The following is a 23539-nucleotide window of genomic DNA, read 5'->3' on the forward strand; positions in this document are numbered from 1 at the left end:
AACTAGAACCTAGCTCTTTCATTAGGCATTTAATTGTTTTAAGTCTTTTCTGTATTTTAACTATTGACTGCATTGACTGTTAACTTCAGCAAAAAGAGCTGATAAAAGAAATCATATTGATCCCATCTTCCATTGTCATATAAGAAAGGCAGAAAATAAATTACTGAGAACTAGAGATAAGAAAGGTTAGAATCACAATTCATTTACCATGAGATAGTATTTCCTTGTTCATTTTGATTATATTACATTACAATCCAAGGAGTTTAGTTAGCGGGAAGATACATAGTTGGGTGGGTCTGGTATTTTTTGTTGATCTAGATGGGGGGGATTTAAAGTCTTTTATTTTCCTTTTCTCTCCCCCACCTCCAAATGTTACATTCTTGTTTGAGTTTCTCACAATTGCAATTATGTCCTTCTGAATTTGGGGCATTAAAAAAAAAGCTAAAGAGCTATATCCAACAGCAAACCATCCTGATATCTTTTCTGGTTTTGTATCACTGATGGAGGCCCCATTGCAAACACTCTTCAGCCTAGAAAAGCTAAATCTTTCTAATAATTTGATTTGTTGGGTCCAACCCTGCCTAAATAAAAAACTGTGCTATTTGTAAAAACAGGTATGCCTATGACTCTGCATGAAGACAAGATTTCTAAACCTAACAGAAAAAAGCATAGATTTCTGTTATTGAGAGAAAACATACTTCAGTGCTATCTTATGCTAAAATCTGGGGTGAGGAGATTAAAAAAAAGATTTCATGAATACCAATTTGAAGTTATGTTGAGAAGTTTGTGCATATATTATCCTAGATTACTACCAGGATATTAATATGGTTTTAGTTCTGTGAGTCACTAATTAAATTAAAATAATGCATATCTGTGTGCATTAACCAGGGAATAAGATTAGTTAGGTACAGAGAGTCTTCTCTTAGATTTGCAGCCTGTTATTAAATATGCTTTTAAATATAGCTTATTTTTCAGTATAAATATTCAATACATATTATGACAAATAGTTTTAACTTTGAGATATTCATAATTTCAATGATCTCACAGGATTTCAGGTTATATTTTAATTTTCCCTTCAAGCTCCAGAATTTTGCAGTTAACTTTTTTACGCTACTCACTAAAACTTTGTGTCTTTAGTGTGTCTGCTGAAAACTTACATGATAAATTTAAGCCATGTATCTCCTCTTGTCTCCAGTACAATATAGCACATGAAAGTCTGCATTATTTCTAAGCTTTAATGTTCAGTCATGTTTACATCCATGGAGCAGCTTGTTGTTAAGCATAGTACTTTTTTAGTATGAAAACTTTCTTATTTTAATAAAAAGGGAAGAAAGCATTGCCCCTTTGTCTTTAATAAAAAAATAACAAAACAGCTAGACTTTTAATATCATTATAAATAAAGTCTTTGTCCTCTTTAAGAGATTTTATGAGATGGTAATAATATTACTTTCATCTTGTGTGGATTCTCAACAGTGTTTTAAAACGTTGTTTCCTAACTTCAGGCCCTCGATGGATTCTTCTTTGTAGTGAATCTAGACGGTAATGTGGTATTTGTATCAGAGAATGTGACACAGTACTTACGATACAACCAGGAAGAACTGATGAACACAAGGGTATATAACATCCTGCATGTTGGAGACCATAATGAATTTGTCAGAAACTTACTGCCAAAGTCTTCAGGTAAGTGTTCTAAAGATATATTTTGTAGTGAATATGCTTTTGTTTACTTTTGTATTTTGGTTTTGCCATCATTTGGAATGGATTTCAAATGTTTGCAATTCCATGGCATATATTCTTCAGATTCTTCAGGCTCTGGGTCCTGTAAGCCAGAATTTCAAAGACCCATCATAAGTCCATTTTTCAGCACACCGTAACTTTGAATGATCACTGAATGAATGTACATGAGCCTTGAACTACCTATATTTCTTTTTTTTAATGTCATTGACAAAATAGTAAAAAATCCAGTGTCTCAGACAAATGGGACCCATGGTAGTGATGGGTACTTCTGGGCATATCCAGTAAAATCCTTAAAAATTAAAATGGATGGATAACAATGGTATGTCCACCATGCTCTCTGAGATCATGCACACACATAACCCTCCCCACACACAAACATCCAACCCACATTTCAAGGCAGAGTTCACTTCAGATCATCAAAGTGCAACAGGAAATGAACATTTTGTTATTTGCTGGGATTGACCACTGTGCATTTCAGTTCACTGGCAGGTAAAGCAGAGAGGTTGCTTTTCAAATAGAATTCTTTTTGCACTGACAATACCAACAAAAAATGAACCGTCCTTTTCCTTTTGTTGACATGTTGCACACCAGTGCTTTTTACAGTTGTTAGTTGATTGACTGATTATGTATCATCAAGTTGTTATTGGTAAATAACATAGATTCACTCAGATGATGGTCTGACTGAATCTGTTCTTTCAAGTCTCCCAATGTGTTCTCATCACCATTGTAACTGACTCCATTCACCTTGCTGCTGGTTGTCCTCGTCTTCTCTTTCCTTTCACCTTTCTCATCATTAGTGCCTTTTCCAGAGAGCTGGACTTTCATATAATGTGTCCAAAGTAGAATAATTTGAGCCTGGTCATTTATGGCTCAAGTAAGAGATTTATTTTATTGGCTGCCCACAGTATTATCAGAAGTCTTTTCCAATATCAAAGTTCTAACCTCCTTACTTGAAGTCTAACTTTCACTTCCATAAGAGTGTTCCAAGGAATATCATAGCTTGCATGATTCTGACCTTTGTAGGTATTTGAATACCTTTTCCAAAACCTTCCTGACTTCTTTTTACAATTAGAGTTTGCCATTACTTTACTTACACATACACATACACACACACACAGGGGGAAGGGGGAGAGAGAGAAAGAGAGAGAAGTTTCATTAATTTAGTGCATGTTGAACTAATGGTTTTTGCTAAGAAGCATCTTTTTATTTTGACACAGAGAAGATAGTATGCTAAATTTGAAATATTAAAGAAACTCTTGGTTTCTGTAGCTGCCAGAAATATTGCTTATTTCTAATGTATTCAGGTAACTAGAAATTATAAATTATATTTAATAGCAAGTACTATTCTGTTCTTTCTTCAAGGAGTTCATCATTATACCCCAATATTAAGCATACAGGAAAAAACTGTTTTTTTTTACCCTGGATGCCTAATATTGTTTTACCTCAGTGGATGAATTTAGCTTTCTGTTGTATTGTCAGTTCTTTCAGTCACTACTTCACTGAATATGAAGTTCATGATTGGAAATAATATTCATCAGCTTGTTCCCCATGATGATTTTTTTTTCTTATGGTGATGCAGTATTGATATAAAAAACGTATGAACCACTGAAATATGGAATGAGTGTTTATACTGTGGCAAGGATTTAGCTCAAGACGAGAATATGATGTAACAACAACTTTGAACTAGTCCTGAGACAGCAGCAATGTCAGCACTGGCAAGGACTGTAATTTACTATTTCAGAGATTGATTGCTAGTAAATTACCTTTATGGCTTTAAATATGATTGATTAGAACATCTTGGTAAGGGCCTGTTTATTCTATATGAAACTTTGTTTTATTTAGTGAATGGTGGACCTTGGTCTGGTGAATCTCCTAGGCGCAATAGCCATACTTTTAACTGTCGGATGTTAGTAAAACCTTTAACTGATTCTGAAGAAGAAAGTCATGAAAACCAGGAAGCACATCAGAAATATGAAACTATGCAGTGCTTTGCGGTTTCTCAGCCAAAGTCCATCAAGGAAGATGGTGAAGGTAAGCAGACATTTTATAAGTATGAAGGATGGATTTCTCTCATCTGTCTTCTTTCTTGGCACAATTTAGTTACTAATACAACTACTAGACAACAAACTAACAACTGATTAAAAGCCTATGAGGAGTCCATGTATAGTTTCATATTCACTCCACAATGCATTTACCATAGAGGAGCTTAAAGCAGGCAGCAGCAAAAAAACTGTGAGAGCTGCCTATGTATTGTACATTACTGATATGATCTAAATTAAGCACTATTTACAAGACTATAGGAAACATTTTATATTTTCTGACCTCTCTAGTTATCTTATTGACTAATACAATGTTAGAGTTTATTTGATTTTTAAATTAAACATTTGCTGACACTCAGTATATGCAGATAGGTATGCATAATTATTTGTTTATTGTATATAAGCAATGGCAATTATTGCATCTGAATACTCTTGATCTCTTCTCCAAGCTGACAGTGTAGAATGCAAAGACATTTTGATTTCATGGAACTTGCTGTAAAATATGCATACCTAAAAATGTTGATAGAAATTATTTAAGTTACAGTAGGATTTACTTTTTATAAATTACAGTTTACTTCATTAAGTTTGTTAGTGTCCATTGTCTTCCTTGAAAAATGATGTTAAAAGCATTGCAACTTTCAAATTTATAAGCATTCCCATATACGGCATTTTGAATGAAATACCTGTGAGTGATGATGATTAATAGGAAAAGCAGGTCAATCTTCAGCTGTATAACCTCACTAATTATTATTATTATCAGTGGGCCATAATTGTGGAAGAAATAGTAGAAAGGAATGTAATGTGTGTCACCTTGAGTTCTTAAGATTGCAGAGTACAAACTAACAAAAATAAATTAAGGTACATCATTCAAGATAGGTGTGCTACACAGGTGAAAAAGATAAACATAGTTCTTTAATTTATATGATGGTCTTCTAAAAGACTCAAGATAAAATAAATTGTACCAGAATACTTTGAACATTAGCTAGTTGAAAAGTGCAAAAACGAATGGATTTAATGTGCAAGATTCTTCTCAACTTTCTTTGTTTGACTTAGAAACCTATTTGACTTGCATATAGTTGTCAACCAGCAGTTTTCAGCATTAAATAACTAAAGTGTATTCATGAATTCTTTGAAAACTGCTTATTAGTAGTTTCTTAAATTTGGTATTACTCTAGGGAAGTACTGTCATTTTCTATTTAGAATGCAGATCAACTTTATAAGGGAGCCAGAGAAACTTAAGATTATATAAGGCATTAAGGAGTAACATTTACTCATGATTTGCAACTTGTAAGAAAGGCTATTGTGTTACTGATTGCTGAGCATTGAGGGATAGAATTATTTAGGTAAATGTATGTATATTTGTGCTATTTTAAGCTCTGGGTTTTATGGAATTAAGTCTAGTTTAACTCTTGACATTATGGAGAGCATGTCAGCCTGATTTGCTAATAAGTGCTTTCCTCGTTAGAAGTTGAATGGGTCTTCAAGTTGAATATTTGGCCTCCAATTTCCTTGTCTACAGTCCTGGAATTTCTTGGTAGTCTCCATCTAAATATTAGATCTGAATGATGGGTGGCTATATATGTGTTTTAAATGAATAAAATAAATAAATAAGTACTAAGCAGGTCCACTCTGCTTATCTAAACCCGCCGTGCATGGCAGAGCATGAGTAATCAAGATACATAAAGAAAACGAACACTGCACAATTTTATTTTATTTTATTTCTTTATATTTATTAAGATTTTTTATAAAGTAAGAGATAAAAGGAGAAAAAACAAATATAAGAAAAAAGCCTAATAAACTAGATTAAATGACTTCTTACATTCTTTTCAACAGATAATTGCAATCTTATTGTCCCTTCTTTTGCTTAAATATTTTGCAGATTTCCTCACCCCCTTATTTAAACTGCATTTAAACTTATTTCTTCAAATCCATACATTCATTCATTCATGAATCATCAATTCATATTTTTTTCTTCAGTAAAAAGTACATATAAGGTTTCCAGTCTTTCAAAAAATTTTGTTTGTGCTCTAACCAGAATTCTATCAATAACTGCTTGGAAAAATGTTGATTTGAGGAAATACTGCCATTCTCACATAAGTGAAATTTAGTCAAAAGAACTTAGGGATTACTTGGGAACTAAGGAACTTCACTACAGTAGGGAAATAGTCCTTTCTGCATGCCATTGTCATGTTTGCTGTCTTGTTTAAGTGTTCAGTAATTCTGTATTACACCATCAGATATTTTTGTTTGATTAAAAATATGTTTGTTCCATTAAAGATTTGCAATCTTGCTTGATTTGTGTGGCACGGAGAGTTCCAATGAAGGAAAGGCCACTTCTGCCCTCCTCAGAGACTTTTAGTACTCGGCAGGATTTACAAGGTACAAAGAACACATTAAAATCTTTACTTTAAAAAATTCACAAAAACAATCTCTCGCATCAGTCTCTTCATATATATGTATGTGTATGTATGTATAAACAGGTAAAATAACATCACTGGACACTAGTACCATGCGAGCAGCTATGAAACCTGGTTGGGAAGATGTGGTGAGAAGGTGCATTCAGAGATTCTATGCACAACATGAGGGAGATATATCTTTTGCTAAGAGGCATCACCAAGAGGGTAAGGATATTCTTTTTTTACTTGCTATAGGGAAATAAGGTTATGCATTATCTGCCATGGCAATTAAGAATAATTCTTATGTAATATGTGAAATTGTAATTTATTAAATAAAATTTAATATACATTGCCAAAATTGTTAAAAACTAGTAAAATAAAGAAAAAGTGACAAACTTAAAAATAAATCAGCAAACAGATTGAAATGCTACAGTAAATAAAGAAGATTGTATAGGATAAAATATATTTATAGTACTGTATATACACTGTAAGTCCTTCATGCTGTCTGAGCTTGGCTTTTGCTTGCAGACATTTCATTACCATAACAGTTAACATTATTGGGGCTAGTAAATCTGGGGTAGCTTGCCCTGCCAGTATTGACGGGGTGTGGGGTATGGGGGGGTGGCATGCACTAGTTTGCCTTGGGGTATGGCTTTCTCCTTGGTAAGTCCTTGAATAGAGTATTATTTTCTGTTTGATTGTTTTTCTGGTGTTAATCCTGTTTATCTGGGTGTAGGCTGCTGGAGAGGATGTGGTCTGTCTTTTTGTTTCCTTCTTAGCTTTTTATTGTCTCCATTGAATGATATATAAATTTATCTCTATGTGTCTATTGATGACTGATGGCTGATAGTATATGTAAATATTTTTAAGCAGCACTGTTGACAAAAACACTGGAATATTTTAAACAGAATTCAAAAATGGTAAGAGAAGAAATTAACTGTGTTAAAAACTAAAAATTATATAAAAAGTTTATTCAAATACTGAACCACTAAATATGCTTTTCTCATATTAGAAGCCCACACCATTCTCATATTAGAAGCCCACACCATTAATCAAGAATGATACCATTTCTTGCTAGAAGTTTGGATCAAAACTGGTTTAATGTTTATAGTTTGGGATAGGACAAACTTTTAAAATTAGTGACAGATTCTTTCTCCCAAGATCTTTCAAGTTAATATATATATATACATTAAGGTTGTGTTTCTTAACATACTTCAGATTGTGTAGTGAATAATACTTCCCTTCACAGTCCAGCCTAGGAAATTAGAGAGGAAGGTTTATGAATCCTGAGACACAAGGATTACCTGCACATACAGTCTTGTAGGTGAGGGTCGAATGAGAAATTCCTTTTAAAAGCAATATACGGTAGTTATATGTCTAGAATAAAATGACTTTATTTAGGAAAACAGAGAGGGCAATAATCACATCTGCAATTTCAAATAAATGCAGTAAACTTAGTTCATCTAAACTAGCTTCATATTTCCTGTATGAATAGAATAATGGATTTAATAGCATGTGCAAATTCAAAGGCAAAAATAATTTCTTAACCTTTGCCTATAATAGGATAGATTAGTTTTAACTGATAAGGATGAACTTTTAGAGGCAAATTGTGATATAAAAAATTTATTCTGGTTATTTCAATGTTGTTCATTTTCATAGTGAACTTTGTGCAATTACATATGGATATTTATTTAGATTATAGTTTTTTTCTAAAGTAAAATAATGACATTCTCCAAATAAGCATTCACTATGTGTTGTTTTTTTTAAAAAAGAGGAAAAACCAATTGTGGCATTTTAATTTTAAAGTTAAAGACCAAGGCTTTGATCCTGTGAAATAGCTCTGGCAGAATGTGGTAAGAACTGTAACTTGTCTTCACAAGATTTTAAGGAAAATATTTTTACATTGACTATTCTGTCTGAAAATCCAGTTTGTATGATTCTGGCTGTGGAGTTACTAAACATTATTTTCTTGATATAATGTCCTATGTTGGCCAGTAGGTAAATTCAAACATTGAAAGGAATATTGAGACCTGTATGTCACATGCTACAGGTTTGAATTTTATTGCTGTTATTATTACTGCTTTTATTTGTCAGAAAGTCTTTTTTCCATCCTTCCATCTTATAGTCATCTCTACTGATGTATAGAGCATACTCTCAGAAGACCAACTTCAGATACACGTTATATACTGTTTCTGTGGTCAAAGGAGGAGGTATTTCTTTATTAAGCCTTTGCCTAATCTAGAGAATAGAGAAAAGTTATGTATGCATCTCCTGCTTAAGAATACTTCAGAGGCATCTGGATAGTAATTGTGAGAAAATGATAGACTAAGATGAGGCCTGATGCATCCATAAGGGTTGTCCTTATGATCTTGTATCTATTTAATGTATTATATATGCCAATTCCACAACGGTTAGGAACTAGATTTGGGACAATATCAGTATTTTAGTTGTTGGCTGAATTCTAACTTTACTGCCAAGTTTCAAGTTACTCCAGAAAATAATCATGGTTGTTTGTTGTTTCTTTCCTCTGTAAACTTAAAATGGATCATACTCTGAACAAAACGTTCAAGTAGGATTGCTACTGGTCACAAACAGAAAAGTGAGGTATCACACATTTTATAATAAATTAGAGAAATGAAAACAAACATGGCTTGATTTTTGTTTTGTTTATTTGTGAAGATCATTATGGAGATGTATTTATTCAAATCTAAACTGACTATAATTTTAAATAAAAACAATTTGTCATAGTGTATTTTTAATAATTCTTTGCTTGCAGTTAGAATGTTGTCCTTTTAGTTATTAAATGCTGTTAACAATCTTAACCTCAGTATTCTTGACAGGGATGCATTGGAATTTCCTGCTCTGTATGAAAAGAACTATTGCCCAAATGTTCAACTGAATCAGTGGCATTCTTTAATGTGAAATTTCATTATACATTATTCCACCATTACCATGGTCTTTGTTTCTCATTCTTACAACAAACCTTTATGATTTTTAAAGTTATATTTTCTGATTTTCTTCTGCCAAACCTTTCGTGATGAATGTTATAACAGGATAGACCACTTGAAGGCAAAAACAGATTAAAAAACAAAAGAAAATCCTGCAATACCAGTGTGGCAAGTCTGGACAAGAAAGAAATGCCTAGAACTGTCAGCTTCTTAATGTCATTTGATATATCTTGTCAGCTTTTTCCAACCTGGCCCTTCAAAAGTTTTGGATTATAACTCTGTTTTTCCAGCTAATGTGCTTCTGGAAAGCAAAAAATTGTGGAAGGGTATATGATATGATTTATATAAGAAAACTGCAAACTGATAACAGGCAACAATACAAACTGGATTTTTTGCACTGAAAGAAAGAAGAAAATTGTCAAAGATAAAGCTATTAATATCTACTCATTTTTACATATATTTTTAGATAAATATTTTTCTAGGAGTGCCTAAAGTCTAATATGGTAAAAATTTAGATATGTGATCTTTTATTTAAAATATTTATGTACTGACTTGAAATATATATACATTTTCAATTACATTTGCCATTAAAAATTACAAGTCAAAACAATTAAGCAATTAAAACATAATACATCTTTTTTATCAAAATAGAGTTACAATGCTAAATAAAAAATAGCAAAATAAGCACTAAAACACTAGCAGAAAGGAGCAGCAAGCAATTGAAAAATCAATTATTGAAAGGATTTCCATAAATGAAGGTTTTTGAGCCCATAGCATAGAAGCCAACTTACTGCATTTTCCAATAAAGTATCAAAGTAAAGTTACAATAATCAGATTTAATACTTATTTCTATTAGAAAAAGAAGCAAAAACTAAAAATATGAAAAATCATGGGGTTTTAAATTGGATTATTGAAATATTCCTCTGGATTATGCTGTTTGAGCTAGCTTAGTATATAAACCTTGAACAATAATAAAAATGTGTATATTTTTAGGAAAATGTAGGTCTGCTGGAACTATAGCTTTAATAGATTTATAAATAAATATGTAAATATAAACAGGCTTGGCATTCCAGAGTGATCTAAAAACATGACTTTGCTGTTTGGCCTGGGAATTGGCATGGTGGAGCAGACTCTGCAAAATAGCTGTAGTGTTAGTGAGATTAATTGTGCTCTCCTGAAGATGATGCTTTTTATTTTTTAATAACTTTTATTGTTTTAGTATTTTAAAATTATTCTTGTTAGTTTGCAATTATTTTGTTGTATCCTCTCAGAGTCCCATTGTGAGATGGTGAAGGTAGATTAGGGGAGGGTGGGGGGAGGGAGGGAAGGAGGTGGGAGAGAGAAAAAAACAAACTTTTATTTGAGGAAAATGAGTAGTAACATTTTCAGGAACAGCAAGGGCAATTTTGTAGCAGAGATGAGCAACAGTAGCCATTGGGCTGGACCACTGGGAACTACCAGAGGACTGGAAAAGAGCTGATGTAGTTCCCATCTTCAAAAAAAAAGAAAAAAAATGGATCCAAGGAATTACAGACCTATCAGTCTGACCTCAATACCTGGGAAGATTCTGGAAAAGATAATCAAACAACGAATCAACGAACACTAGAGGCAAACAAAGTCATTACTAAAAGCCAACATGGGTTTGTCAAAAACAGATCATGTTGCATTCTTTGACCAAGTGACAAAATTAGTGGATCAGAGGAATGCTGTGGATATAATTGACTTGGACTTCAGTAAGGCATTTAATAAAGTAGATCACAACCTACTACTTGATAAGATAGAAAAATGTGGGTTAGACAGCATCACCACCAGATGGATTTGTAGATGGCTGACTCAGCGTGTGGTCCTCAATGGAACCGCATCTACATGGAGGAAAGTGTGTAGTGGGCTGCCCCAGGGCTCTGTTCTGGGCCCAGTGCTCTTCAACATCTTCATCAACGATTTGGACGAGGAGATAGATGGGGAACTCATCAAATTTGCAGCCAAGCTGGCAGGAATAGCCAACACTCCAGAAGACAGGCTTAAGATACAGGAGGATCAGGACAGACTTGAACACTGGGCGCTATCTAACAAAATGAAATTCAGTGGTGAAAAAAGTAAGGTTCTACATTTAGGCAAGAAAAACCAAATGTACAGGTATAGTATAAGGGGTACCTTGCTCAACAGTAGTAACTGTGAGAGGGATCTTGGAGTCCTAGTGGACAATCACTTAAATATGAGCCAGCAGTGTGCTGCAGCTGCCAAAAAAGCCAACACAGTGCTAGGCTGCATTAACAGGGATAGAATCAAGATCACGTGAAGTATTAATACCACTTTACAATGCCTTGGTAAGGCCACACTTGGAATACTGCATCCAGTTTTGGTCACCATGATGTAAAAAAGATGTTGAGACTCTAGAAAGAGTACAGAGAAGAGCAACAAAGTTGATTAGGGGACTGGAGGCTAAAACATATAAGGAACAGTTGCTGGAATTGGGTATGTCTATTTTAATGAAGAGAAGGACGAGGGGGGACATGATAGCAGTGTTCCAATATCTCAGGGGCTGCCACAAAGAAGAGGGAGTCAAGCCATTTTCCAAAGCGCCTGAAGGCAGGACAAGAAGCAATAAATGGAAACTAATCAAGGAGAAAAGCAACCTAGAACTAAGGAGAAACTTCCTGACAGTTAGAACAATTAACCAGTGGAACAACCTGCCTCCAGAAGCGGTGAATGCTCCAACACTGCAAATTTTTAAGAAGAGACTAGACAGCCATTTGTCCGAAATGGTATAGGGTTTCCTGCCTGAGCAGGGGGTTGGACTAGATGACCTCCAAGGTCCCTTCCAACAACAACAACAACATCATCATCATCATCATCATCATCATCATCATCATCATCATCATCATCATCATCATTATTATTATTATTATTATTATTATTATTATTATTATTATTATTATTTTCATAGTTGAGAAATATCACTTTCCAGCCATTTTGAGAAAGGAACATTGGTTAATTCATTTTACAATTGTAAAAAATTGATGTCAAAAAACAACAAAAAAGTTTGTGACCTTATTCTTGTATTCATGTGTATTTACATCGCTTTATCAATGTTGGCAACATTTCTCTTTCAGTTAATACTTTACTCCACTTGCTCTTTGGTCTTAACTCAAAAGAACTTTAATACTGCCTTGCTGATTTGGCAAAAGAAATTGCAGATTTCTTCTTGCCTTCTAAAGTAAGGAATAATATTAGTGGACAGAGTTCCACTTTAGTGTGATTAGTCCTATAGTAGGCTGTGTGTCTTTATGCTTTGTTTTTGTTTTTGCTTACTTACAGTGCTGAGACAGGGATTAGCATTCAGTCCTGTGTATCGATTTTCTTTGTCTGATGGCACTATAGTTGCTGCCCAAACGAAGAGCAAGCTCATCCGTTCCCAGACTACTAGTGAACCTCAGCTTGTAATATCGTTACATATGCTTCACAGGTAATTCTCTAAACCTTTTTTAAAATAAAAAAAAAACTGGATTTCACTGTCAATTACAGCTGTAGTATATTATAAGCTTATAGATCTTTTAGCTACAATGACTGTAGATTCCAGTAATAAGCTAAGTTATTTTTCTGTTTCTGTTTTCTTAACTAATACTAATGTCAAAGATCTAAACATTTATTTGAAAGAGAATCCTGTTACTTGAATACAAAGTGTAAGTAAATAAAATTGTGTCTGCGATTCAAAATACTGAATGGTGTTTTAAAGACAACTTTTCACTATGAGATTTTTTTATCTGTTGTAATTATATGTGTTTAGGCTTAATCAACAGTTTACTTTTTTGTATGACTAGTTTACTCTTTTGATAGCATTGTTCCTATAATTCTATCCTCAACTTGGATTTAATCCTATTACTTGAAGATTAGAGGGCAGAGACCTGCATTGGAGATGTGCACCTAGCAAAGTCTTTTGTACATTTTTATACTAATGAAGTCATTTTGAAAGGTACTTGGCAAGCAAACGGCAAAAATAACTGATGTGACAGTGCTTCAGATATGCAAATATTTGTTATTTACATATCTGATTGATTTCTAAATAATTGAAATACCTCTAGACTTTCTAAAGAAGGGATCTTTGTGTGACAAAAATATCTCTCATGCACTCAAATGGTAATTAAAATAACAATGTTTCTTCAATTTTTTCTGCTTCTTTTCAATTAAAAACATTGTTTAACATTATTTAATAAAAGGAAAATATTTGATTTTGAGTATTCTCATCTAAAGAATTGGAGTTTGACAATTTCAAACTCTTATTTATTTGTTGATTCCATTTATATATCCACAAATCTCACATATGTGACACAAGGCATCTTACAATGAAAAGATACCATACACAATATAAAAAAAAAAAATACATAGCAGCCAAACATCAAAAAACTACCCTTAACAAAATCAAGAGGAGGGATTTATCACACTGAAAGACTGGGATCTCTTCATATTTTTGGGGTGGTTCTTGAAATGATAAGTAAAACATAAAATATTAGACAATTTGAACTTATATACTAATACTGTTTTGAGAAAAGATTTTAAAATAAATCTTTATATTTCTTGTGTTTTATTTTTCTACTTCATTCATTGTTTGATTTTCTTCAAATTCTCATGCCATAAACCAGGGGTCCCCAACCCCCGGTCCATGGCACCGGGCCGCGGTATGCCAGAAACCGGTCCGCGCAAACAAGCAAAGCCCCATACGTGGGATTTAGGCAGTACATGAAACCACACCCCCTCTGGTCTGCAGAAAAAGCTCTCTCTGCAGAACCAGTCCCATGTGCTCAAAAGGTTGAGGACCTCTGCCATAAACAGAGCAAATTAAATATTTCAACTGAGAAACTGGTTATTAATGAGTCATATTAGCAATTGCAATTCTGCTTCATCTGGAGGACTACAAATGTTCATCCTGTTATTGATTATGTTCCATATATTGTAGACATCTCCTATATTAATACTTGGAATGATGGAAATCTACAGAGTGACATTTTTAAAAGAACTTTAAAAAAACAGTAGGAAAGAAGCTATCCTTTAGACCAGGGATGTCAAACTCGCAACGTCACGTGACGTGTCGCGACGTATTGCGACTTTTTTCCCTTCGCCGACAATGGGGTGGGCACGGTTTCGGCATGATGCATCCGGCCTGTGGGCCGGCAGTTTGATACTCCTGCTTTAGACTTTGGTCAGAAAGTCCAGTAGGGTTTAAGGCAAACTTACTTTCCCAAATTCTCACAAAATGTTCATCTACAACTTTTATAAGATACAAAATACCTCAAAGAGCATATGCTCAGTTTCTGGAACTTGCAGCCACTACAAAATTGAAACGGCAGAAGGTGAGATTCATCCTTTTTTAAAAAGCTGCAAAACTGAAAAGAAGTAATAGCTACTGTGTCTCAAACTGGACAGAAGTAATCATTGTCCTGTGATTCCCTAAAATAAACCTTACACTGTAAATTCCTCAACAATAATTATTTCCCAGCAGATAGGTTGAATTTCCTATTCGGTGGAAACTTTGAAAGCTTTATGTAACCTTTACTTACACTGAAACTTGCATTTAACAAGCTATTGTATTTTGTAAAATATTAAGGGAGAGCAATCACACAGTACATGCCTCCTTGCAGGACAACTATCATTTCCTCCCTCTCTCCATCATCTATTGTATGTATATGGAATATCATGCTGCTGCTTGTGTGATTTTCTTTTGAAAGATAAAATGTGGTTGGAACAGTCTAGTCATGCAGAAAAGATTCCTGTCTACTATTTTCCTCTGGAAATACATGCATCAGCTTGTACGCACATACGCGCACACACATATTCAAGCAGAAATACAAATATTCCTAAAACTAGGTGGATCTCATTTAAGCTTTTTGTTTTCAGAGTTTCTTATTAAGAGCTGTTCCATAAAGCAGGTTTTTTTTTGAGAGGTGGCGGTGAGAAGCCTCAAGGTCATTTTAACCACTTGCATTTTTTTTGTAAGTCTTATTAATTACTAAAACAGCTACAGATTTGAGAAACATATATTTACATACATTTAAATGTTAGCAAAGTCTTATCACCTTTTTTTGTACATAGAGCTGTGAATTTGTCCATTTTACTTACTGGTCAAAGAAGTATGTAATGTTTGTGGAAAATACAGTGTACTTTGTGAATACTTGTGAATTTTCAACATGTCTACCTAAATGTGATCTAAACATGATCTGTTCTCCATATAAGTCCTAAAACTAGGTAAAAAGATCTCAGTTAAACAAACAACAAAAACATTATATTTGTTCATTTATTTATTGAGGAAAAGCTCCAAAGCTATATAGAAAAGGCTCATAAACGTTTAAGCACCACTCTCTGTACTTAAGAAGTACCCAAAATCTTTTTATTTATGTATGCAACATAAAGTAAGCTGTTAAAGCAGAAATACAGTTGATATGAATTGAGGATGCATAGATGCTACTTTCTGTGTTTTGTCACTATCCTTGTCATAGTCACAGGTGGACATTGGATTATTTGCTGAAATTAAGGAAAGGATGTCTACTGATGAGGACTGATACATGCCTGTGGAAACACCACATTGTTAACTGGAAGATAATGTGAAGAGGCATGAAGCTTGCTTAATCAGCACTGTAGCCATTAAGGGGGATAACTTAAATTACAATTTTAAACCCAGTTTGTTTCAGACAAAAATCTTTGTTCAGAGGCCTTATTTATGAGCAACAATCATTGAAAAAAATATGTCATAAAAATAACATAGAAATATATATTGAACTGAAGTTACAATCCTGATTTTAAAATGCAGTATAGTTCTGTATGCATGAAATATGATTTATTTTTTATATTACTGTAGAATGTTTTTAAATCTTTCACTTAATATATAAATGAGTAACTTATTTGGTTTATTATAAAAGAATCTGACATTGCAACATAGCAATGTATATAAAGCAACAAAGTAAGTAAATTGCTTATTGGGGATGTGCAGAACACTAGCATTCTGAAAACAAGGAATCTGTGGTTTTCAGAAATTCCTCTTTTGTTCTGAAATGTGCTAATCTGAGATTTCTAAGATTGAATTAAAAGCTTTTTTTAAAAAAATAGTGCAAACCATGTACTGATACAGATTTACTTAGGGAAAAAAATATGAACCACTACATAAATGGCATAATACCAGAATGGCACTTCTTACCTATTTCCTTAGTTCTCTACACTAACTAAACTTGTCTATATCAGTCACCATGTTAGAAAACAAAGGGATTCAATATTTTTTTTAAAAAAATAACTATTAAGTGTGTAATTCTACTTTGTGTGACATCAAGTCTTTGAATCTGAATACACTGGGGATAGCAATAGCCTCCAATTCAGTGATCTTCATCTGCATGTGTAGAATGAGAAATTATATAATCTGATATCAGTAAAGCTACGGTAGTTAATGACTAATTCTTTCTTATTACAATTACCATCTTGCAGATCACAGAATCTGGCCTAATTGTTGGACTTTGGTGCTTCGGCCCCATTACAGAATTTGTATCCCCCAACGTGCTAAACAAATCAAAGACTTAGATATTTTTTGTATGTAATAGGACAATACATATATTAAACTCAACAGATATTTCTCACAAATCATATCTATCTTTTTTACTGAAAATGGTTAAGATATTTGTTGTAAGAAATTGTTTCTGCTGTTTATTTTTGCAAATAAGCACACAGGTTTTTAGATATAGTATGATTAAATAAATGTTACACTTATTTTTGCATATGGGATTGATTATGAGCATAATATTCTATGGTATCTTTTTTATTAAGCTGTTTTAATTTAACATACAATATTATAGGTAATTTCTTTTCTTTTTTCACATTGTAGGGAACAGAATGTCTGTGGAATGAACCAGGATTTAACTGGACAAGTACTGGGAAAGCCATTGAACACAATTAGCTCTAACAGTCCTGCCCATCAAGCCATGTGCAGTGGGAATCCAGGTCAGGATATGACCATCAATAGCAATATGAATTTTGCCATAAATGGCCCAAAGGAACAAATGGGTATGCCAACAAGCAGGTTTAGTAGTTCAGGTGGGATGAACCATGTGTCAAGTATACAAACCTCCACTCCTCAGGGTAGTAACTATGCACTAAAAATGAATAGCCCTTCTCAAAACAGCCCTGGCATGACACCTGGTCAGCCAAACTCTATGCTTTCCCCAAGGCATCGTATGAGTCCTGGAGTGGCAGGAAGTCCTCGGATCCCACCCAACCAGTTTTCTCCTGCAGGAAACTTGCATTCACCTGTTGGAGTTTGCAACAGCACAGGAAATAGCCATAGTTATACCAACAGTTCCCTCAATGCACTTCAGGCTCTCAGTGAGGGGCATGGAGTCTCTCTGGGGTCATCATTGGCTTCACCTGATATAAAAATGGGTAATTTACAGAATTCCCCTGTAAGTATGAATCCTCCCCAACTAACCAAAATGGGAAATCTGGATTCTAAAGATAGCTTTGGATTGCATGGGGAACAATCAGACGAAACAACTGGACAAGTAGAGAGTGTCTGCCATTCAGGAGAACAGAAAGAAAATGATAACATGCCCCAAATTGGCAGTGAAAGACCTGATGGACAGAACAGACTGCATGATGGCAAAAGCCAGACAAAGCTCTTACAGCTGCTGACCACCAAATCTGATCAGATGGAGCCTTCATCTTTGGCTAATACTATGGGAGATGCTAACAAGGACTCCATGGGAAGCTTATCTGGTTCTGGTTCAGCACATGGAACCTCGCTCAAGGAGAAGCATAAAATTTTGCACAGGCTCTTGCAGGACAGCAGTTCTCCTGTAGATTTGGCCAAACTCACAGCAGAGGCCACAGGCAAAGAACTGAATCAGGAGACCAGTAGCACAGCTCCAGGTTCAGAGATAACTGGTAAACAGGAACCAGTGAGTCCCAAGAAGAAAGAAAATGCACTACTTCGTTACTTGCTAGATAAAGATGATACAAAAGAAATTGGTTTGCCAGACATTACCCCCAAACTGGAACGGTCGGACAGTAAAACAGATCCTTCCAGTAGCACAGTAAAGCCAGTAGCTATGAAGACTGAAAAAGAAGAAATGCGCTTTGAGCCGAATGAACAGGTAAGAACTTGTGGGGATTTTATTTTACTTATTTATATTATTTGTATCAGAGATGGGTACAGAAACAATTCTTGTTCTGTATCTCTTCTAACACAATGTCCTTTATGATTAGAATTACTACCATTGTCTCTGTGGCCAAGATTTCACTGGCTGAAAAATTTGATCTGGAAAGTGCCACTTAATTTAAAATGTAGTGCTTGGTATAGTATCATTCGGCTTTGGAGATGAGAATGAAAATGTGGGATGAGAATGACACCCATTGATAGAGGTTACTTGGAAAAGTAATTTTCAGTCTAACACCTGATTTATTGTGTGATTTTTAAAGGGCAACATTTAAAATCATAAAATGTAAATTGAGAAGGACTCAAGTACTGTTTGGGGGGAAAATGCAAAACTAAATGCAAACAAAGTGGTTTGAACATAAAATGCCTAAGCTTATAGATGCATCTATGCAAAGACTAATTAGAAAGTGTACAAATCAAGATTTATATAGAAGTCTCATTTTCACAGGCAACATAATCCAAATGTATATCAAAGTTTTGGGTTCTTTGTGTTTGCAGTAAGTTTTGCTATAAGAGACAATGTTCTTAATTTCTGGATACATTTTCTTCTCTATAGCTCAAAAATAATTTACAGAACTTGTTTTTGCCTCTTAAATCTGCAAAATGAATCTCATGTTTCTACAGCAGTGGTATAATTTATGTTGTCCCTGCGCTTTGTCATTTTATTTCCACATTGTTGGCATAGATTTTATTGCCTGCATCATTGTACATTCTTTTAAACATTCTTTGGTGAAAAAAAGTCCACAATAATATTCTACTAGTACAAATAATTATAGGAAAATATCATAGAGAAACTGTTAACTTCCTCTCATCCCTCCAGTACTTACACAAAGTCATTGAACACATAAGCCAGGTGAGAGAGAGGCTGGCACACTGTACACTTTATTCTATGCAGAATAGAAAAAATGGTTTTGAAAAAGTGTCCTCTATCAAAGTTTCCACATAACACTCATCTAGTGAAACCAGCATATCATACATTTCCCTGTCTCCATTCCACTTACTAGTTGTCACTGTGCATTCTGAAAGTATATAGAAAAACTGGTTAGGTTTGTCTAAACACTTTGAGATAGTTCAGTGTTTGGCAGCAACCCAATACTGCATTTCCTATCTCCACCCAAAATTAAGATGGGAATATTTCCAGCAATCAATAAAAAATTCTAGATAATTTCTCTAGACTTTGCAGCTAGGTCAGATGTGATCAGTGTGATATGTATATACAAGAGCAAAATGATGCACATTGCTTAGGAAAGTCCTAGCTTCATATACATTTGAAGAGCAAAAACAGCTAAAACGCTTTTGAAAAAGTCTGAGTCATAATGGAACACTCACTGACAACAGACCAGTGTGCTTCAGCAGTGGAAATGTCTGCTTCTTGAGTGTTGAAGACATTGGGAAAAAAATTACTTAGAAGCAAGAATTTTAATCTTTCAGAAGTGACTTGTTTTGTTTGATGGATATTTTTACATTTATCAATTTGTTCTGCAGTTCTACTAGGTAAAGAACACCAGAAAAAATACATACATTCGGGTTATGCTGACACTGGCCACTAGTTCAGATATTATCTTCTCTAAATAAAGCAGCTCCTAAAAATTTCTGGCAGGTTTTTCCAGCTTTGCTGCCCAAGAGCTTTCAAACTGGCATTTGGATAAACTTTGGATTATTGGCCCCAGCGATCTGTCACTCCTTCCTGGCCAAGGCCTGGGTATAGCATGAGAGGCACAAGAAGCAATTACTTTGCTATATTTGTTGCTTTTATGTATGCGTTTGTAGGAACTACTCATTCTTAACATAATCATTTACATTTTTAATTAATGTAATTTAACATTGCAAAAACATAAAAGGAAATGAAAAGGAAATGTTCAGAGAAAATATTTTCAACAATGTACTGTATATAAGTATCCTTTAATTATGTTTATCTTTAAAAAGAATTATTTTTCCAGCATGTGATAATTCTTATGCAGTCCATTGTCATCACTTTTTATACTGATCTCTTTTACTACATGGGGTTGATTATTTGCTTGCTCTATTTGTTTATATTTCTAGCCTGTTCTATACCTGTTCTCAAGGGACATGATTCACCTCGCCCCCATCTCTCCCCCCAATTTATATACTCAATTTTCTGGGCACAGATTAGCCTGAGAAGTCTCAAGTAGCTCAGTTACCAAGGGAGCTTCATGGCCTCCCAATCCTATTTCAGGATTCTAGTTGTATGGATATACTATGTCAACCATTCTATCATGGGAGGAAATAAAAGAAAAGTAGTTTCTAACAGCATTTGGTTTGATTTTTGAGGTGTTGTAAAACACAGTTCTTGCTGCCTGGCTTGCTTGTATTGTGCCATTTTTAAAGCCGGTAGAGCTCATATTTGGATGATGGGACTGTTAAAACCCAATCCTCTAAAATTATTACTTATAAATTGAGGGCATGTTAGTAACATGTGCGAGGGAACTAACATGCTGCAAGCAACGTTGTGTTTGCAGAAGAAGCACAATGATTACTATGCCATAATAATATCTTCCATTTGAAAGTAGGCTCCAGCACTGTTCTGAGGTAGCGTGCAAAGTTATGAAATACTCAAATTTATTACTCTATACCTATTTGATTCGGTTTAAGGGGATTATTGCCTGTTTAATCTATGTTTACAAATACTGTGTGACTTTTCCACTTTTTTTTTTTCAAATTTGGAACTATTTCTCTAAACTTCTCTTAGCCTAGTTTTTTTTCACTCTTAAGTTTATTACATGTTGAGCAGTAGAACATTACTTCATCTTACAAGTTTCCAGCCACAAAAGTTATTTTTTATTATATTTTCTTTTGTCTTCCTTTCTTTAAATGGGTCGTATTTTACTGTCAGTGATTAAAAGTTCAGATGAAATGTAAAATGTTTTTAACCATGTGGAAGTAACTATTGCATAGAACATTTTTAGTCCTGTTATAACCAAGCAGAATTACAGTAATGACAGTGTGTTGATTTTTGTTGAACAAAGGTTCTTTGTTACATCCATGGAAATCTGCATCCTCCCCCCCCCCTTGGAGACATCTCTCTGCCAATTCATGGCTAAACTACAGACAGAGAATATTACTAGTTTGTTTTAAAAAGAGAGCTATAGTTGGCCTATTTTTTACTTCCAGAAGGCACAATGATAAGGAAAACTAAAGGGTTATGTGTGTCCTGGTGTATCCACTGACTAGTTTAAGTGAGAGCTGAGTAGATCTCTTTCTTTATAGCAGTGGTTCTCAACCTTTTTAATGCCGCGACCCCAACCGGTCGTAAGTTGAGGACTAAACCGGTCGTAAGTCGAGGACTAGACCGGTCGTAAGTCGAGGACTAAACCGGTTGTAAGTCGAGGACTACCCAACCAGTCGTAACTCGAGGACTTTCCCTGCCCGGGAGCGCCGCGCATGCGTGGTTCCGCCCCCTGCGCCGGCCGAGGCGTAGCTGGCAAGCGGCAGAGATGGAGCAGGCCGACTACCAGCTGGCCCAGCCCAAGGGAGGTAAGGCACCCGCCGGAAAAGGGGGGAAAAATGGCGGACAAAAAAATGGCGGACAGCCTTGCTTGACCCCCCATGAAATGGTCGATCGACCCCAAATGGGGTCCCGACCCACAGGTTGAGAACCACTGCTTTATAGGAACAGATTTCAGATATCCCACCTGATGCTGGGTGTTTTCAATGCTGGAGGTATTGATTCTGTTTCCTAGTATTTTTGTCTAATCAAGATTAAAAGACCTTATGAAAATATGTGTTTTCTTTTCAAATTTCATGAAAGCCTGGCAGCGAGCTTGATAACCTGGAAGAAATTCTAGATGATCTACAGAACAGCCAGTTGTCTCAACTTTTCCCAGACACCCGACCGGTTGCTTCAGCAGGATCAGTTGACAAACAAGCCATTATCAATGACCTCATGCAGATTACAGGTGACAACAGTCCTGGCACACCTGTTGGATCCCAGAAACCCACAGGGAGAATCTCTCAGAGCAGTGAGTCTGAACTATTCACCAGGTTCTAAGAAACAGATAATAGTATTGTTGCAAAAGAAATGAATCTTTTCAAAAGCCACCATGCCAGTTTCAGACTGTTGCTATGCTTTAAGTCTTCAGTGAATAAACAGCACCATCTGCTGTTCTCCTTTTAGAATCACAGCATGGTGAAATCTTCCACTAATAGAATATTGTTTGACTTAGAAATAAATAAATCACTTTTCATTTTATTGAAAGTTGTATTTTATTTCCATCAGTAATCTGTGAGATTACCACATGGTTATGACTTGTACTGTACAATGAAATCACTAAAGAGCTACATGCTATAAGCTCAACTCTCACTAAGGCTGAAAAATAAAAGTTATCTCTTCGAATGTACTAATCCATAAAATGTGATTGTGTCACAGTTTAAGAAAAAAGAATTCCCATTCTAGCTCTAAAGGGAAATTCAACAGATGTGACAATTACTTAAGTGGGCAAGGAAGGGAGCATTGAACACATTTTTTACTTTTCTTTGTTGCATGAAATTCAGAGTTAGTGCTATGGGGATATCTATACAAGTCTGGTCTTAGAGAAATTGTTGAAATTTCTATTAAGCTTCATTAGTTTTAAGTGTAGTATTTTATTAAATGACAAGATTAATATTGTAACAGGACAGAGGTTGGGCGTGAAAACAATTTTGTAAAAGATTACCAAGTCAGAAATCAGTGCAGGAACCTCCAGTTGAATGATGGACATTAAGTAGAGTAGACGGTGGAGCTTTTCATTTAGTTTTAAATTCTATATGGATTCACCTGAAAGGCTAAAAAGAACGTTTGTTAAATGTGTGTAAATATCTGCATTTGTTTTTGAAACATTGTTTTTAAATTAATTTGAAAAGAACTTAATAGTGTATGTTTATCTACATGGAGGGAAGTGTGTAGTGGGGTGCCCCAAGGCTCTGTTCTGGGCCCAGTGCTCTTCAACATCTTCATCAACGATTTGAATGAGGGGATAGATGGGGAACTCATCAAATTTGCAGACGACACCAAGCTGGCAGGAATAGCCAACACCCCAGAAGACAGGCTTAAGATACAGAAGGATCTGGACAGACTTGAACACTGGGCACTATCTAACAAAATGAAATTCAATGGTGAAAAAAGCAAGGTTCTACATTTAGGCAAGAAAAACCAATTGCACAAGTACAGCATAGGTGGCACCTTGCTCAATAGTAGTAACTGTGAGAGGGACCTCGGAGTCCTAGTGGACAATC

General features: G+C 34.9%; 1 protein-coding gene across 1 annotated transcript in view; it reads left to right on the forward strand.

The window, feature by feature from the left end:
- Positions 1 to 23539, forward strand: part of NCOA2 (nuclear receptor coactivator 2) — a 133690-nt gene that overhangs the window by 89987 nt on the left and 20164 nt on the right. Inside the window, exons 6-12 of the mRNA XM_015819114.2 lie at positions 1503 to 1680; positions 3580 to 3768; positions 6054 to 6155; positions 6257 to 6397; positions 12439 to 12586; positions 16982 to 18245; positions 22077 to 22287. Coding sequence (XP_015674600.1) covers positions 1503 to 1680; positions 3580 to 3768; positions 6054 to 6155; positions 6257 to 6397; positions 12439 to 12586; positions 16982 to 18245; positions 22077 to 22287 — 2233 coding nt within the window. The remainder of the gene's footprint in view (positions 1 to 1502; positions 1681 to 3579; positions 3769 to 6053; positions 6156 to 6256; positions 6398 to 12438; positions 12587 to 16981; positions 18246 to 22076; positions 22288 to 23539) is intronic.

The sequence above is a fragment of the Protobothrops mucrosquamatus genome, unplaced genomic scaffold (assembly GCF_001527695.2).
Source record: "Protobothrops mucrosquamatus isolate PMUCROS unplaced genomic scaffold, P.Mucros_1.0 scaffold860, whole genome shotgun sequence".
Lineage (NCBI taxonomy): Eukaryota > Metazoa > Chordata > Lepidosauria > Squamata > Viperidae > Protobothrops > Protobothrops mucrosquamatus.